At 34.7% G+C, this 20286-nt stretch overlaps 1 protein-coding gene across 1 annotated transcript in view; it reads right to left on the reverse strand.

The window, feature by feature from the left end:
* Positions 1–1979: 1979 nt before the first annotated feature.
* The window catches only part of GLRA3 (glycine receptor alpha 3), an 82268-nt gene continuing 63961 nt past the window's right edge, over positions 1980–20286 (reverse strand). The window contains exons 7-10 of the mRNA XM_061993114.1: positions 12290–12504; positions 10703–10849; positions 6171–6290; positions 1980–2249 (exon numbers count right to left, since the gene is read on the reverse strand). Of these exons, the coding sequence (XP_061849098.1) occupies positions 1980–2249; positions 6171–6290; positions 10703–10849; positions 12290–12504 (752 nt within the window). The remainder of the gene's footprint in view (positions 2250–6170; positions 6291–10702; positions 10850–12289; positions 12505–20286) is intronic.

Consider the following 20286-nt stretch of genomic DNA (forward strand, 5'->3'; position numbering starts at 1 on the left):
CATCATGGTTTCAGTACTTCCAAAGGTCCTTGAAGAAAATACGGTTGACCTTACTGATAGCAGAAGAAAGTTAATATCCCTTCTTATATGATACAGGTAATGATAACTTTGAGAGAGATGAATACAATCCAATTGAGAAGTCAGCTATTATTTCATGATGTCCCATCACACAGATGAGCACCTTCATAAGTGAGCAGGATTTTTTTTTTGAAAATGCACATAAAAAAACCCTAGCAAAACCAAGACACAACTTCAGCAAACTAATTTTTTACATGATTTGAATTAATTTCTGATCATAAACAAAACTATTAAAAAAAATTGTTTCAAAATAAAGAAGAGTTATGCAACTGCTTTCTGACACAGCTGAAGAAAATTTTGAAAGCTACTATTTAAGTATCCCTCTAACTAATCCTTGGAGGAAAACAACAAACCCAACCATACCTAAGGTTGCTGTGTTGAATCCTTGGTGCAGTGTTACATTGCTTCTGTGATTTCATATGCACCATGCCTTTGGCAGGGCACCAGATGTTTGCCTCCAGCTAATTTTGCTTTTGTATACACATTCTGAGAAACAACAAACAAAAACTTTAAAACATGATAAAAATAAAGTTATTTTGCAATAAGAAAGAGACTTAGCTACTGGATTTTAAATATCTAATAATTTTAAATGATAGATTTATGTATTTTAGCCCATTTTTTGTTTTTCAACAGGCAAGATTGGCAAAAGTAAACACTTGTCTATGGGATATGTCATAAGTGTGATCTATTGTGTCACAATTCAAAGAAGCTACTAATATGAGTTATTTAATGCTGAACAGGGAAAATATCTCTGAGTTTTAATCGTTGTTTGTCTATTTATTAATCTGAAGCACAATAAATGTAAAAGACTATCCAGACCTTTTTTTTTTATGTTTTAGAAGACCTGCATATTTTTTAAAAAGCTGTGAAGTGCTTCTTAATCAATACTTGAGTAATATCAACATTCTTCAAGGAATGAGATAGGAAACTTCATATATTAATAAATTATCCTATATTTCTGTAACATTGGAGATAAATGTGCATAAACACAGCTGTACTCATCCTCCAAGTATTTGAGAGAAATAGTTGACTATTTGTTTTTAGTTTTGGTCCAGGATCCCTTTGCATTAAATCAAAATGAAACGTTGCAAAATTTTGAAACAGCTTGTCTATCTCACTAGCTGTATGAGTTTTATCAGTTGAGGAAAAAATTATCTTCAAAAATTTAGAAAGGATTAAAAAAATACTTTGTTTCATTTATAAAACTGTAGGTAATTAAAAGAAACAGAAATCCTTTGCAGGAATAAGTATTTTACAAATTTTATTATATTTCTCACACGATAAGCAGAATATTAGCTTGCAGATATCTTGTGCTGAGATTATTTCAACATCCACTTTCTAGGGGAATGCTAATATGAAATATGTTGGATAAGTTATATAACTTAGATGTGTCAAATGTGCTCCTTGCAAAACTACACTTACTGTCCTTAAGACAGGAAAAAGTTCTTAAAACTGTAATCTGAAATTATTAATTTTTCATTATCTTGTGAAGTTGAAATAAAGGCTACAAATACTAATCTGTTCTGTAATACTATGGGATTTGCCTCAAGTATTCTGGATACATTGCTAAAATTAAAAAGAACATGAAAAAGTATTGTACAATTATACCACTATGTAACAGTATGTATAAATACTTGTCAGTAAAGGTTCACTACAGAGTGATTTACAATGAAAAAGTTAATATTTAGTTTGACACAGAAAGTTTGCAATAGCAGACGTATCTTTGTTGGGTGTCATTCTTCCGTTCCACTGTAGCTGGGCAGTGCAGGTCGTGCAGGATCTTTTCTCACCTCTCCTCAATGCTTTCAAGTTTCAATCATTCTTCTGAAGCACATTTCTAACAGAAAGGATTCTGTTGAACATGACAGCCAGATCCATATGCACTGCAAGCCTTACTCTTATTATTGGTGAATGTCCTCATGCCTGATGATTTTGTAAATTACCCAATAAAAAATATTGAAAATCAGAAAGGCTAATGGGAAACAAGCTCTTGATATTGTGTCTATCTTCTTGGCCCGGTCAATGAATACCTTTCTCATCTCATCTGGGCTTTTCGGTGTAGGTTGAACAGGATTATTTGGCCCCTTTTGTGTCACTCCATCTTTTGCTTGCAGACATGGGCTCACTCCATATGCTGTAAAGCTAAACTGACTTTCCCTTACGTCATCATCCTGTTGAAAAAAAGGGAAAAAAAGCAAAAAGGCATTAAGTTGTGTTTTTTCTTTTTATTTACAGGAATCTTACCAGCTCCTAAGTATTGCACCATTACCTCAGTGACTTCTTGAATCCACAATTTTATCTTAGCTGGTTGAAATTTCAGCCCTATCAGTGTCTGTCAAAATTATTGCAGCAGCTTTAACAAGCACAGAATTTTCCTATTTGTATGTAGATTCAGCAATCTATTTAGAGAAAAATCTTAGTAAGCTAGTGGTATTAAGCACACAATTTCTGATTTGTTTTGATTTTCCCCATTTACAGGCTTCAACTGTGCAAACTTCACACTAGTCTTTTAGACAATCACCATTAACTCTGTATGTTGCTTAATAAAAAGGGATCCTGGCCTCTAAAGATACTGATCGTACCAGCAGTAATGATGTTGACATTGATTATATTAGTGATAGTTCTGCCTATTTGGTTATTGAATGTTTAGCTAATCCTATTCATATACCTTATTTCTGCTATTCCTTGTGAATATATCACATAAAGAGAGTAGTACACAAATTCCCTCATAAAATAAAGTGAATGAAAAAGAAAGGCCAGATTTTTCTGCTGACTCATTCTTCTGTAGAGTCAGGGGAAAACTGGCAAAGACCTTCTGAATTCAGGGAGTTATAAAAGAAAGTGTTTTTTAATCGCATGTCACAGAAACAAAAGTAGATTATATGAAGATATACATTTTTTTCATAGCATGCATTTCAAGAATGTGGCATTTGTCTGGAGACATTTTATGCTTCTGTTTATTTGATTATAGGTATTTTCAAATGCAGGCAAATAAATGATGCATAGAGTGTGAAGCCAGGGCTAAATTTGATCCTGAAATGTGTTTCAGTATATTCCTTCAACTGTGTATGCTATTCAAGGGTAGTCATGTGTTTTTTATGGCATTCACAGTTTTTTAATTACTGATTTCCTATTCATCCTGTCTTAATTTAGCCTAGTTGCTTTAAGATCTAGACTTTTATGACAAAGTATTATGTATATGTTCCTCCTTAACTATTTTTTAAAAGAATGTCCATAAGTATATAAAAAAGAGCAGCAATTTTCCTTTTGTAAGAATATTTTTGATATTTTGAAACTTTTCCTGGATTAGGCTCAAATAAAAGGTAATATTTCTTTGATAAAGCAAGTCAAATAATTAGTGTTTCAGTTGAGTAATTTGGAAGCATTTTTGTTTTCTTTAAACCTCTTACCTCAAACAAATGTAATTTCTCACAGAATGACAGAATGGTAGGGGTTGGAAGGGACCTCTAAAGTTCATCTGGTCCAACCCCTCTGCTCAAGCAGGTCTGCCCAGATCAGGTCACACAGGAATGGGTCCAGCTAGGTTTTGAAAACCTCCAGAGAAGGAGACTCCACAACCTCCCCGGGCAACCTGTTCCAGGGCTCTCTTACCCTCACAGGAAAGAAGTTTTTCCTTAAATTTAAATGGAACTTTTTGTTTTCCAGATTTTGTGTTCTCAGTGAACACACTTTGAATCGAAACTCACAAATTTTAAATTGTAAAAATGCCTGTGACATTTGGAAAATCTGAAAATGTTTTGGAATGGAGAATTAATTATAAGCATATTTAAAGTTTTGATTAAGTAGCATGTGCTAGAAGAACCATTGTTAATTACTTTGTTTAAATAGTTACAACTTACTACCAATATTAGTTGAATAAGTTATGTACAAAAGAGTACAAAAGAATGCAGATCAATTACTGTTTTAAATGAACTAGTTATCAATCATCATGAGCATACGGTAGAGCTGTAGTTATTACTCAACAGCAATACTTTTTCATATATATAAACTGAATAAACCTAAAGTCTGATACAGTTGACTGAAACTACTATGCTTCAAATCTCTATTAGATTTATTCTATTAAAAAATAAAGAAAAAAAAATGAAAGAAAAGGAGGAGGAAAAATCACTGACTGACTTCAATATGGAAATGAATAACAGAAATACAAAATGACAGCATCATTATTTGATGACGTGATAAAACAAAGATCTAACAAAGATCACAATAGCTTTCCTCTACTGTCAGAAAAGAATGTGAATTGACATCTTTATAGTTTTTGTATTCCAGAAGAGTTGTAGTGTTGTATTTCAGTTTACAGGATTTACAAATACATGGACTGTGAGAATTTACACTGAAGTTGCCATTTAAACACGTTCATATATACAATTCGGGATTTAAATGTTTTTATGCTTCTCCAGAAAAATAATGCTTGTGTAAAATAATGCTTCAAGATGAGGCACTGTATCCTAAGACTTTGCTATCTGTTCTATGCTTAACTGAATTGAACAATCTCCTAGAATAGTTTTAAAGGCCAAGTCACTGTTTATTATTTTTGCTTGCAGACATCCTGAATTTAGTTTGTGAGAAATCTGTTTGGAAATTCCTTCTGTGGTTGAGAAAGTGATGGGAAGGTCCTTCTAGGAGTCTATCATTACTAGCCAGTGTCATTTAGATGGCACCTACATGAGGACATGCAGGATGGCTGGAGCCTGTCAAGTCACATCAAAGTGCTAGGGCTAATGGATATGCAGGAAAGGACACCTAATGTAGCATTGTAATATGACAGACATCACCATGACTCTTTCCAGGGATACTAGCTGGAATATGCAAAAATATGGTTCTGCAAGTTTTTCAGGGGATTTATAATGGAGAATAGTTGTGAATTTGGCCTCAGGTTCATATTTGAGAGTGCTCGTATACAGTAAAAAAGATGCAGTTACTATTATTATTTGGTGCTTTTGTCAATGTCACATCACTTCTTTTTGTCAGTTGTCTTGACTACAGGGCTACACTCCTTTTGAACTCAAAATATTTCTCATGCTGCACATGTCTAAGTCCACAATTGCTGAAATCATCTAAGGGAAGAACCCTGTATGTCCCAATAGTGAATCTGGACAGGGAATCTTCTTAAAAAAAGTCATGCATTTTGGTAGATTTTTTTGGTTTTTAATGTAATAAGGAAATGGATTTTGTGTATCTTTTGTGTATTTTTTTAGTGTATCATCACTAAAGAAAACTAATGAGTTGTTATTGATTTCTGGTAAAGCTTTAAGATTGTTATGAATGAACTTTAATAAGAGTTTCAACATGAATGGGCTTTTCGCACATCTGACTGACGTTAACAATTTGAAAGTTATTCTGCTTATTTATATATATATATATATATACACACAGCTATATATAAATAATCATTTCAAAATTACTGGGAGGAAATAAATTTAGATAACCATTTTTATTTAGAAAGTTAGTATTCTTTGGAGGCCTGATAGAAATAAGTACAATTAGTTTATTTTTATATCAACTTTGTTCTACAAAATACTTAGCTATAAGGTATTAGGAAGCTGTCAGTTTAGTCCTGTGACTACAATGTATTCTGTCCTCATACTTAGTAATACATTTCTCTTGAGGGGTAATATACATAAGGACTAAAAATAGCTCTATAGCCTTTTGACTGTAGGTTATGGTAACAGCTTGAAGACTTATTTGAGGCCTTGCTTTGATAACTGAATACTATGGTTTTTACTCTTTTGAGAAGAAAACTGTTATTGAATTGTTTTGCTCTTTAATGAGCTTGTTTTATATGCTCATCTGGTAAGAATTGATTTATCTTTGAACTGATGTCAGTGTTTCTTTGAAGTTGCAAAAAGTAAAATTTTAATGCTATGCTTTAATTCAGATTCAAACAGATCAAAATAAATAATGAAATAAAAAGACAGATAGCTTTATAAACATTTCACGTCATCACATAACACGTAGGAATGAAGGTATATGGAGTGCACATGGGAAGACATTATTTCAGACAAAAGGACAGGGCCTCTATTGATGATTGGATATCACATTATGACAAATGGGACATCTTCTTCATAGTTTACCCTTAAATTTGTACTGTAGATTTGAGGCAAAGTCCCGTCTATAGGTCCTGTACATCTCAAGCCATTGCTATGCTGCAATGATTCACTGATTTCATTTCCATCAAGAACTCCCTCAAAATACTTTCATCAAAACGGATGGGTTGACCAAAAAGAAAACAAAAGAAAAGAAATGTGATTACCATTAAAGAGAATCTATTTTACATGTCTATTTTCCTCACTAAAGATACGGTGATCTTTAGATTTTTGAAAATAGAATTAAAAGATTGACTATTCCTGAAAGCTGAATATCTTAAAAGCTAATCTAAAATCCAGGTGTTGTTTGGTATATGTACACAGGTAATGATTTTCCCCATGTAGTGTAAATGTGACTAAAAAAAAGCACTGATTGTAGGGATGTTTCAGTATCCCTATATGACTTGTAATTCTGCTAGGTTTTCCTTTTGTCAGTCAAGATCCAAAGGAGTGTCATTATAAATGAATAATTAATATTTTTTCACTCTGAAGACAGGTTTCCATCACATTAGTAATATAAAACTGTGAACTGGTTGTGTTCATTGTCCAGACTTTTTTCTCCGACATAGTCAAAGCACTATGGATCATATATTGACTTCCAAACAAAGAATCAAATTGGGAACCAAAATTCCCTCATTCTGAAGATTCATTATTCCATTTGTGTAATCATAAAGACATTCTATCCTTTTTGAAAAATCTCCTATGCTTATTGTGATGTCTATTGATAAACAGCAACAGAAAAGGTGCGTATTATATTGGAATAAGAGTTTTGACTTATAGATGTATTTAGAACACAATCCCAGACACTTCAAAATGTTCATTAATTCTGTTCAAATGGCATTGGGCATCTGAAAAAAAAAAATGCCTTTCAGTTATTTGGAGTCATTGAGGGAGGCCCATACTTACAACTATAGAAATGGCAGCCAGAGGGTGCAGTTATACCTAAGAATTGCCTTGGATGTTGCTGTTGCTGCTGTCTGGGAAGGTAGACTGCAAATATGCTAGATGTTGTAAAAGGAAGTAACTACAGGTGAAAAAAGCATAAGGAAAATGACAAAGATAGGTGAGCTTCAGATGACAAAATGTCTTGATGCAACTCTGTATATAATTGCATTTTGTATAACACTGTATTTTTCCATAAAACTCAGCAGATTTTGTTTGCTACACTCTGCAGGGGTTTTACCTGAGTTCGATGGTGGTTTTTAAAAGAGATATGTCAGTACTTCTGTCATTTTAATCAACACTGAGAAAGAATAACACATCATTTCAATTAAGTTTACAAAAGACTCTATCCTGGGAAAAACTGTGAATTTGTTTGAGAATAAGAGTTCAAATTGAATTCAGTGCTTTGGAGAAAGTGTGAAAAATACAGGAGAAATGTCAGCAAGTGCAAATACAAGGTTCTACATTTGGTGAGATGTAATCAGCTTCACAAGCAAGATAGAAAGTGAATGTTACGGAATGAGTGAATGAGTTACGGAAGATCACAGTCTTGATTTGGGTCAATACCATACTTGTTAAAAAGGCAAATGGCAAACTGGTGTGTATAAACATTAACTATATAGCTTACATGATGTGATCCTTTGACTGCTCTCAACTGTTACTGTCTAGGTGACATGTTGCAAACACAGTTTTGTGAAATTCTATGGACTTAGGAGAATTTCCAGGGAAGGAGAAGAAAACCCACAAAACTGTACCAACTGGGAATATTGAAAAAAAAGAATGGAAATACGCAAATAGCTATGTAAAGAAATGAAGCAGTCTTTTCTCTATGCTCCTTCTAAACAAGCCATGGCAGGCCAAAAAAATCATGAGTAAAAAACTTTCTAAACCATTGGAACAGATTGCAGGGAACAACAGTTTTCACTTTGAAAAGAAAGAGGATTTAATTTTCAAGGAAGTCTCTGAAGTTTATTTTAAAGTTTATTATAATCATGAGCTATAGTAGGTGACTTTGAAAGAGAAAGGAAACACAAGTTAATTTGACTCATGATCCTAGGGCCTGCATTTCATTTTAGAAAATGTGGAGAATAAATAGCAATATTTGTGATAAGTAAGGCTAGTTATTAACTTTATTCCATAAGTCATCATTTATTATTTTTATACCAGAGCTTTTGGGAGGTGATCCAATTTTTTTTAAGAGATAAGAGCTGCAACATTTCAAGGTCTGGTATACTTGTTGGGCAAAGAATAATCCAACAAAACACAGAAAAAAGAGAAGCGATTAGCTGAGTTGTCTCTAGAGGTTGAGAAGGTATATTCTTAAAGGTTAACTCTGGCCAGGAGCTCTCATTCTACATAGAACTGGACTCAAGAAACATTCATTTAAATTAATCTTTTCAGAAAAAAAATGTCTGTTTGTCAAAATCATAATCTTGTATGAGAACAAAGCATTTTTTATTAAATTTAGACTGAGAAACCCATTTTGTGATGAAACACACAGGGAAGAAGGGAAAGCCATATACCTCTGAATGTAGTTAATAGCCTCACCTGGGTATGTTATGAAGAAAAGCATTGAAATGCATGTCTTCATCCTTCAGAATTTAAGGACAGTACTTGATTCTTTATTATAGACCCTGTCATCTCTAAATGTAATGCTCTAATTTTATGAGAACCTAGCAGGCAACCTATCTGAAGCTAGAAGTTTGTCTAGTGTAAAATTAGAATAAGGACTTTAAGTGGGAATCCAGAAATACCATGATGTTGAATACTGATCCAGCAAAACAGGTCAATGGTGCTATTCATGTGTATAATTTTTTGTTAAGTGGGCTTCTGTTATAAATGCTTTATGTATTGTGGATCCTTGCTCACATATCTCTAAGCTGAAATTTGACTGATTGTGATTGCTGAAGAAGTGTCTCTGTTGAGCATGAAGTCTTGGTAAGAGCTAGAAAGAGATCTAGTTTGATTCTGATGAAGGAAGGTAGTATTATCTGCCAGTTTCTAACCCTGTGGTTATAATAACTGACATGTATTTAAGGAAGTGAACAGGTATCACAAAAGTTGATTATGATAAATTTGCCTGAGATCCAGAAGACATTATCAGAAGTGATGAAAAAAGAGAATGAACTAAAAGTATAGTTGTATAATATATCATCACAAATGTTTGTATTTGACACATGACACGTTTGTGGTGGCTCACCTGGCCCGTCTGAAAATCAATCTCTACCTGTTCCATTCCTCCCATTCCAAACCTTTAAGCAGCTTTTAGAGAGCTGTCATATTTCAAAAGCAAACACCCTGTCACAAAAATGCTGCTTTCCCCTTGTGAATCTCAGAAAGTATTTTTTTTCTTCTGTTGTTAGCAAAAGGAAAAAAAAAGCACATTTTTTTCACAGGGACAAATGATGAAAGCAGAGATATGCAGTCTGAATCATTCTTAAGGCTACAGTACATGAGTTTCTTTCTGCATCTGAAGAAGTCTAAGATTCAGTACACAGAACAGGCAAATGTATGAATATGTGATTTTCATTTGATTCTCCAGCCAGTCTTTTTAACATGGAGTTGTGCTAGCAAAGACTGCTTAGGTAAGCTTTACAGCATTACAGATTTTCAGTATCTTCTAAGTAAAAGGAAACAACCTGTAAAACATCTTCTTGTGACGTAGGCAGTTTGAGGTAAGTCCCCAGGAAAAAAAGATGGATGAGCTGAGTCATATTACTATGGTCAGAGTTTCATGTATTTCATGTATTTCTTATTCTAGATAGTGACTGAGAGCCAGTGGAAAGGCTCAGCAGAACAGTAGTGGTGGGCATACTAATGAGTAAGTTGGAGAAATATTTACTGTTTGAAAAATCAGAAGCAAGAGTTACATATTGTTATGGAAATTTTGTTTATTTCTTGATTTAACTGTGGATTGCCGAATTCAAACCTGTAGACTTACCTGTTTGCCTATTTACATTGGTAGCAACTTATTTTGCTAGTAGTCTAGCAAGCTTCAGCTATAAAATGAATATTAGTAACCTTATCTGTATTAAAGTTTCTTACTAGTTGTATGAACAATTTACAGTAAATTGATGATAGAAAGAAAAAATAAAATTCTCAGTCTTTTAAAGTAAAATATTTATTCTTCCACCAGTAGTATTAACTAAGTATTTTTTACATTAAAAAAATATTTATGTGAAACACAACTGTTTAGGCTTTAAATGGAATACTAGGAATCAGGAAATATTATTTGTTGCATCTCAATATAGTACAAACTGCTGCAAGTACCAGTAACATTCATCTGCTGAAGTATAATCTAACTCTTCTAACAGAGTGACATTCATGCTTGTGCAGATGGCTCCCACATGGCCCATGCCTTGTTTAAATCCATCTTAATCCTTCTTTTGGGAATTCAAGTTGGATTTATGCAGTGCATAGTCCTTGTAGTGACCCTCTGCCTATAGTGAATTTCATTCCATGCTGCCATTTTATTTATATAGCCCCTCTAAGCTGCACTCTGTTTACCAAATTAACCCTAGATCCTGGCATAAATAAATCTTAGACTCTTTCAAAAATGTGAATACTGTTAATTTTACCTTACTCTTCTTCCTCTTGCGACGGAATCGCAGAAGTTCTTTATGCTGCCTTGACACAAAGTTTACAGCTGCGTACTCCAGAAGTGCAGAAAATACAAAGAGCAGACACACAGCCATCCAGATGTCAATTGCTTTGACATATGACACCTATGGAGAGAATAGAGCAGAAGACTGAATATGTTAAAACCACAGATGTTAAGTTTAGTATTTCATGTCAGGAGGAAGTGCATTAATATCTCCACATCCCAACACTACTTTTATTAAACAATACTTAACATGAAAGCTAGATAATAACAGAGACAACAATTAAATCGATATGTTAAATATTATTTTTCAGAATATAGTCTTACACAAAATAGATTTCTTGCTTACATCATTAACTTCCTTCTTGTGTACTGTGTATTTTGTGACAAACCAAATTCCCGTGTTATAACGGATCTGATTTAAAGATCCTGGAATAGAAGGGAGACAGATGGAGAACTCTGGTACATTCATTCTTTACTGATATAGGCATGGTAAGTCAAAGGCAAAGGTTCAATTTAGTCCTGTAATTTTTACCCAATTGAAGTACTGAAAATCAATTACGGAGTAGATGAACTCATTGCAAGCTTATTTGCAGGACAGAGTCTGAACAAGGAATGTAGAGCCTGTTCTGTCTCTGTGTTAAGATTTACAAGATCTTTTTCATATAAGCCAACATAACTAGCTTTAGGCTTCAAAAATGTGACAAAAAATATCTGTAGCTCTCTTTGGTAACCTCATAAATTCTTGCTTTTCTGAGCTTTCATAGCATTCTATTTTCTTATTTGTTTTCTTCGTCTATTTGAAGCATAAAACACATTCATCTCTGTTAGGGGTTTCTATTTTAGTTAGCCAACCTAAAAATACTGTCTTATAAATAATACAGAAGTGGACTTTGTGTATTATTGTACATGAAACATCATATACATTTCATTTCTTATTAACTGCTATTGCACATGAAGATGGTCAAGGAATAACTCTTAAAATGAAAAATAAAATCTTTAAAACAATAACATGCCCAAAAATGTAAACAGTTAATCATAGAAATATAGTTTAAGCTAATTGTGTTGTATAGTGATCCACTCTTTATACAATTATTTGGAGCTGTTATCTTCACAATTTTCTACATTTTAATGTAAATATGTTTGTAATGAGTTGATTCATAATGAGGGCAGGTTTCGAGAAAGGAATACCATTACGAACAAGTTAGAATATATGACCTTTAGAAATTCAGTCCTATCTGGTATCAAGTTGTCAGATACTGGAATCTGGAAAAGGACAAGCTAGTCAACTGCTAAGTAACATTTCTACAGTACTGAATAATATCGCTTTCATCACTTGCAGAGATTTATGAAGTTTATTAAATACACAGTTGCCTAAACAGTTGATACAAGGGAGACATAGAATATGTTTGATTGGCCACTCAACAAAACCCCTAATATTTCCTTTAGATGATGCCTAAATGCAAATAATTAAAACACATAAGGTTGACTGAAGGTGTTTATTTGTCACATAGCATTATGACTTTGTACTAATCTGAGTACAAACAAAAGAATATCTGCCTACCTTTGGAAGAGATGCTCGTGAACCTGAGCTTTGTGTTGTCATGGTCAGTACAGTTGTTATGCCTAAAGCCACTCTGGCTGGAGCTGCATCCATGTTGATCCAAAATGACACCCAGGAGAGAATGACAATCAAGAGACTTGGTATGTACATCTGGATAAGATAGTAACCCATCTGCCTCTCAAGGTGAAATCGGACTTCAATACATGTAAACTTTCCTTTTCATAGAAAAGAAGAAATATTCAATAGAAAGATAACATTCTTACATCTAGTGCACACTCTAAAGAATTTACACTGCATCAAATATATAAATTCTCTAATGAAAGATGAATATTTTGATTTTGCTCCAGTGATTTTTAATATACATGGTCCACATTATAGCAAGAGTATCTACGGGGAAGAAAGGGGTCAGAAAACCTGAAAATTCAACAGTTTGATAACCTCTGGAACTCATCTTTCCTTTTTTTAAACTTGTTTTTCCACTTACTATTTGGAAATATTCCTGTATGCAAACAAAAGGCTTGGTTTCCTGTTGTATAAAATCTCCTTTATCATTTCATTCGATTTTAAGCTTAAATTTATTTTTTTAACCCAATGGGTGCGGGAAAAATGTAGTGACCTGATGCAGTGTGGGCAGTAGGTTGTCTATAGGAGATTCTGCTAAGTCTCCCCCTTTACCCCCAGTCAAACTGTTACAGGTCAAAAGCACCAAGTTTCAAACAGAAATCAAGGACTTGAGATTAAGCAACTTTAGGAAGGTAATTAAATGGCTTAATTTTTCCAGATACTGAACATCAAGAAACTTCCATGGATTTAAACAAACCAGAACAAAATCCAATTGTTTGCTCACAGAAACACCAAACCCCCTTTTTCTTTCTTCTTATCCAGATTGGGTTTTTTAACCTCTAAATTGTAGATTATTTCACAAATCTTGATCTAGTCTTATTAGATTTTTTAAATTCTTCTCAGTGCCCAAATTAGTCACATCCAAATGGTGCTGAAGGCAGTACTGTTACTGTAAATATACATCAAACAGTTTCTCACAGCAAGACATATGTATACCTCATATTTCTTCCTTATTTGAATTAGAGGATTTCCTAATTTGAAGTTTAATGTGGAAAGCTATATAGTTATTTATTTCTTAAGTGGTCTGAAGTATTTTGGTTGTGTTTTCATAGATATTCTGTTAATCCATTTTTTATTTGCCAGCATGCCATTTTATAACAAATAATTCCCTATTAATAGTGCTTTAATATTTATCATATCGACAAAATTTATGTAACGGACTTACGAGCTTACCCAGTACTAATTTAATATATTGTGTATTATGCTGTGACAATAGTTTTAGGCATACAGAAATGAGTTTCAGATAAAGTCAAACTGAAATGATTTTATTCTAGGCATATTAAGTGCTTGGAAATGTCTTTTGAACTTCATTATTTTCATAATAGTTCTCTAAACAGGTCATTAGTTCGTTCTATGATATCATAGTAAATGCCTTTGTACGAAATTTTATTCTGTTGAAGCACTAAAAAAATACATAGACAATGGTTATGATATTTAATGTTAAAATGATGTAATATATCTCAGAAGTTTTATTTCTGCTGGCTTAATTACTGGTTCCATTCCTAATTGCCAGTGTTTTCTAAATTGTACGTACACTCTTGAAATCTGTGTCCCAAATCCCAGCTCAAACATCTGCTTCCCCAGCTTCAAAACTGATTTTGGTTTCAATCAAGGGACAAAGTCCTGATTTCACAAAGTGAATGGGAATTTTGATATTTATTTTGGAAAAGACAATGATTTCCCCCTTCATTTGTCCTCCAGGATCTTGAAAAGGATGCCTACATGACAATTTTTTTTACTTAGCAGTTCAGCACATCCCACATAAGTAAAAGTTCTGTGTTTGTTGACTGGCCATGGTCAGAATCATATTCTTACTTCAAACTGATCCTTATACTGAAGATTTCTCTTAACTCAGTGGCCTTCTACAGCAGTGGTCTCTCCCTCACACATCACAGTAAATTGTGGTGGTAAGCAGTGACAGAAATACATTAAACAAATCTAGGCCTCTTGTGAAGCTGTTTTGTTTGGCATCACATCAGGAAGAATCACAGCTCAGCATGCAACATTTCTTCTTAAAGGATTCTATATTATTTCAAAACAAATTAAGAAGAAAAATGAAAGAGATTTAGAATGAGTAATATATGCGTAAATGGAGTGTCAATAAACATTGGCTATTGCTTGTATCTTGAATTTTTCTCCAGAGAAAGGTGGGATAAGAGATCTGAATCTCTTTCCTAAGTGCTCAAGCGGGCTTGAATTATTACAGAGCTCTCAGAATGAAAGTACTGTGGTTCTAAACAGTGAGCATTAAATAATATACTAGCTCTGATGGGGATTATTTTTGTGTAGTTGTAAGTTTGCCAAGTTTTTCTGAACTAAGGATAAAGAGAAATAGCTGTGGATAACAGAACTGCAAGAAAATGAGAGAGATGCTGAATGAAAGAAGTTCAGATGGAATATATTGTAACCACAGAAAAGGAGAGAAAAGAGATGGGATTATGTAGAGTCCAGAACTAGGACTCAATGACGTGCCAGAGGAATTATAGTGAATTTTGTTTCCCTTGGCTTTGTATTTTTGTAAACATCATTGGCCAAGTAAAGAAAAAAAATAAAAACAAAAAGAGTGTAGTGTGTCACAAAGTGGAAAAATACCTTTGATAACTCCACAGACTCTTGCCTTTGTCTTAGGCCTAGGGAGTTTATGGACATAGAATCATAGAGTCATAGAATGGTAGGTTGGAAGGGACCTTTAGAGATCATCTAGTCCAACCCCCCTGCAGAAGCAGGTTCATCTAGATCAGGTTGCATAGGAACATGTCCAGGCGGGTCTTGAAGACCTCCAAGGAAGGAGATTCCACAACCCCTCTGGGCAGCCTGTGCCAGGGCTCCCTCACCCTCACAGTAAAATAGTTTTTTCTTCTATTTAAGTGGAACTTAATTAGACCCTTCCTTCTTCATGTAATTCAGACAACCATGTGGCATGTGCTGCTCTGTTGAAATATTTGTACTAAAGAAGTACAAAGCATGCAGTGATGGATAGCACAGTCTTCCTGTGGAAACTTTCGTCTTTTTTAAATCATGAAATTCTAAATATGTTTCCACCCATCCTATCAAAGCACTGAATAAATGGCTTAATTTAGAGTTACAGTAATATCAGAGCAGTCACTAGTTTTGCATGGAAAATAAATAAATAAATGACACAAAGGCTTGACACTCTCAGACCCTGAAACAATGTATTATTAAAAACAAATTATGGTGTGTCAAACTGCATCACGTTATGATGTGACTTGTATGTAAAGTAGACATAAATCCTAGACTTGAGAAATAAATTTATGATGTGCTTCATGTCATGAAATGAAGTCACAAAATCATTTTAGAGTGTATTACTGGAAGCAACTTGATTTCCCTCCAGTATATTTTAAACTCTGCTGAGCAAAAATTGTTTAGGAAAGGATTCTCATCCAGATGCTACTAAATTTATCAGATACTGTATCAGGAAGCATACTATCAATGGAAAAGTTACTCAGTGGTTAAGTTATATATCCACTGTTTTCCAGTCAAGATCACTGTGTTCTTTACCTGCTCTATTCCAGCATAGCACTGAAAAAATAATACGTGGTAACTCCCCTGGGGAGCTGGTGACTACACAGGTTGAGGCTTCTCTCTGATACTCCACTGGTGACTGTGGAAAGGCAGCACTTGAAAGTCAGTTTTGACACTGCAGTTCCAACTTTTGCTGGTCTAAGTGTGGAAGGAGTGTTTTTGCCCTTGCTGTCTGAGATCAGAATCACCTGCATAAGCTTGGATAATGAATTAGAATGGAAGAAAACCCATTTTGCATTATCAGAGCTTCGGGTAGGAGGCAGGTAGATGAGGCTGTGTTGCTGTTTCCCAGCTGAAGCTAGTATCCAACTGTGGGCCTCATTTCTCTTCCTGTATTTCATTTTGTATTCAAAGCCAGGTAAGCTATGATTTAATCTATTTGACTGGATGCTTGAGTGGATCAGAAGAGACATAACCTGGAAGTCATCTCAGCTGGTGGAGGAAATAGACAAGTGGCTAAGAGCATTGCTATATTAATTCATTTCCAGTACATAAAAGGCAAGCATTAGTAGACTCTGAGAGGCATTTTAAGTGTCGGAGAGAGAACCTAGAAGAAATATATGAAACCTTTGTGGTATTGGGGTTTTTCCGAGGCGGAGTAACAAACTAAGGCCTGATTTAGCTTCAGATCAGAGCTAAATACAGACTTGCACACAAATCCATACAATGGGCAGATTTTTGTAATGTAAAAGAAAGAATAGCCATTGAGGGCTTTCTAAAAGATAAGCATTTTTTTCCTGAAACATAAGTCTAGGCTATAACTAGGGATTTAAATGTGCTAAAGGCACAAAAGGTGCTGCCCTGCTGAATGCATGTGGCTATGCATATGAAGTGAATGTACTGGTATATATGCACACGATGGTGCATTTTTCTCTCTTACTCAGATTTTTTGGTAACAATTTGAAATATGCTGTGCTGACATGATTTCCATGCAATGGCTACACTGAAACCAATATTGTAGTGGAAAAACATGTATTACAGTCAATCTATATGATTTTTCTTTTCCAGCAAATATAAGTAGCTTCTCTTCAGAGTCAGTGTCCAGGTCACATATTCTTTTTTTTTTTGGTTCTTGCTGCTATGGCAAACTGTGAGTAACCCTAGAAGAGCAATTTTCTGCCTTGGCACACCTTTGAATGGCACAGCAGCCTGTTTTAAAGGTACTGTTTAAACAGTGGGCTATGCCATCAGGAGACTCCTTGAGTGTTTAAAAGTTACTGCCAGCAGTGTGGGATGTGCAAAGGAAATCACAGAATCCTAGAATGGTACAGATTGTATCCAGCATGAGCAATAGTTTTCAGGCCACAAAGATACTTTTTTAGTTTTGTCTGCCTCAAACTGCTCCAGAGGCAACAGTTGGTAGAACTTAAATATTTTTTTTTCTCTTTTATCAATCTTTAAAGCTTCCCTTGGAGGAAGCTTTCCATATTGTACCCTTACAATGTCATGGTCATTGTTACAATTCTCAGGAAGGCTGAGTAGCAATTTTTGCAGCTAGATAGAAAGTTTTCATAATGGAGAATCACCTGAAGCTGAGCCAAGGAAATAGCGTGCCTGAGAAATAAGATGAGTAATAATAATTATTAAATCACTGTAAAATAAAAAAAGTTATAATGTAACATATAAAATAAATAAGTATGAACAAAAGAAAAGAAGTAAATATGCAGAGATTCAACTGTTAATCCATGCAGAGTGGAGAGATATCTACTGAAGGTCCTGGTTCTTGATATTGCTTTAGATACTGGCAAGTTATAGTCTGGCCTTCTTATAAGTAAAGCTATAGATAACTTAAATAGCTCATGTAGGGTGAAATATTTTATGGATGTAGAATGGATTATGGCCTAAAGACTATATAGCTTAAATGAGGTTACATTAAACTATTCACTTAAAATAAGAATTTTATACTAGATGAATAGAAAATGATTCAAAGCTTAGTAAAAATGGACTAAACTAAATTAAGCAAATCCAAACCAATCTTTATGGAGCCCTGCAGAATATTAGTCTTAGGTCTGGGAAGTGGGTATTTTATCTTCTGATTCCAACACATATGTCAATATGGATATAGACTACACAATTCTGTTTTACCAGTGACTGATGACCAACAAACAGCCAGCAAAAGGACCAAAATAGCTAGCTATGGAGACTTGCCATGACTGTCCTGAAACAATCGAACTGTGATGATGGTCCTCCACTCTAGCACTGCATTTTCACTGTTGAAAACAGCTAGACATACAAGTTTAACAGGAAATTAAGTACTGAGAGACAGCAGGAAAGGAGAAAGGGAAAATGAGATTTCTTCAGTGGCTAGGATATACTGAGCCTAATTGGCTGACTTAGATTTAGATCCTTTAATACAATACAGAGCTTCTCCCATTTGTCTGTCTTCTGCAAATCCCGTTCTTAAGCAGCTCAGTTGTTCTATTCTCCATAAATATCCTAGGCATTCGAGCTCAATTTGAGCTTGGCAATTATTGTTAGAGCATTTATTTCTAGATACTATTCTGAACCCTCAACAGTGTTTCTCATTTTTAGACTTGTACAAATCACAGGTCCTCCTTTTATATGGAGAAGGTAACATACTGTCAACGCCAGCTGACACACTTTTCTCTGTAGAAAGAACAGACAGTCCTGTCAAGAGCAAAAGTTAAAGTCGCTAAGACAAAACAATAAGTGGGGGAAAGGGACCTGAGGGTCTTGGTGGACAGCAGGATGACCATGAGCCAGCAATATGCTTTTGTGGTCAAGAAGGCCAATGGCATCCTGGGATGTATTAGAAGGGCTGTGGGCAGTAGGTCGAGAGAGATTCTCCATCCCCTCTGCCCTTGTGAGACCACATCTGAAATACTGTGTCCAGTTCTGGGCCCCTCAGTTCAAGAAGGACAGGGAGCTGCTGAAGAGAGTTCAGCACAGGGCTACCAAGATGATGGAGCGGAGCATCTTCTTCATAATGAAAGGCTGAGGGAGCTGGGGCTCTTTAGTTTGGAGAAGACTGAGGAGTGATCTTATTAATGTTTACAAATACATAAAGGGCAGGTGTCAGGAGGATGGAGCCAGGCTCTTCTAAATGAGAAGAGCAAAAAGAAAGCACACCACAATAGACAGAACTGCTGATGGTCTATGTCATCTTGTTATCACAGAATCACAGAATCTCAGGGGTTGGAAGGGACTTCAAAAGATCATCTAGTCCAACCCTTGAGATACACCACCAGCACTTCTGCCTTTTGTGGTGTGCTTTCTTTTTGCTCTGTATCTGTCAGACCATAATTAACCTCTCTTGGCACTATACTGTGTTACACATCACACTGCAATCATAGTGGCAGATGATTTTCATAGAGATCATGAAGGAGGAGAATAAAATATATAATCAGCCACTTTCATGAGGCAGTACTGTTCCTTTTACTTTCTCTCCTGTTTGAGTCATCAGAGTCATCACTAAGCAAATGGTCTAGTAGAGTTTACCTTGTTCAGTAAAAAGACTTTAGTTTTTCTTCTCCTCAGAGAATTACATCACCGTTTGAAAGTCATTTGCTTTACTTACTACTGAAATACAGTTAACTGCTTTCTGTCCTTTTGTCTTCCTATGATAAAATTTCTTAAATAAACAAGATACTCCATAAATTATGTGCATGTGCAAAACATGATAATTTGAAGACACTGTGTGGGAAAATTTGATTACATATAAGTAAAGTTAGCTGAAATTATTTTCACACCTCTCTAAGAAGGACATAAACTAAACTAAACTAAAAGTTAATTGCAGTCACCACATGCTTTTGCCTATTTTCACTGAAATATAAATTGCAATTTGAATATATTTTGCTGATAAAAACTGCTGATGAAGTACTTGCCTTTCCCTTATTGCAAAACATTCAGACTGTATCTACAATTATGCAGCCTGAATAGAACTTATTATTTTTAGTATTTGGCATATAGAGCTCGTAAACGTCTCATACATATGTCTGGTGTCTATGTATCTAAAGCCAAGATTCACAAAACAACTATACGAATGTACTACCATTCATCCCAGAGTGAGATGGAGAGGAGAACTCAGACAAAAAAAGGAGTAAAGGTCATAGGTTGAGATAAGAACAGTTTAATAGCTAAAGTGAAATAAAATATAATAATAACAATGGAATAGTAATAAGAAATAGAGAGAGAGGGAGAAATAAAACACAGTGGGGAAAAAAAAAAACCAGGAACAAGTGATATACAATGCAATTGCTCATCACCCACTGATCAATGCCTGAGCACAGCGATTTGCTGCTCCTGGCTAACTCAATCACCAGTTTACGTACTGAGCATGACACTCTATGGTATGGAATAGCTCTTTGGGC

This window comes from Colius striatus, chromosome 3, assembly GCF_028858725.1.
Source record: "Colius striatus isolate bColStr4 chromosome 3, bColStr4.1.hap1, whole genome shotgun sequence".
Taxonomy (NCBI): domain Eukaryota; kingdom Metazoa; phylum Chordata; class Aves; order Coliiformes; family Coliidae; genus Colius; species Colius striatus.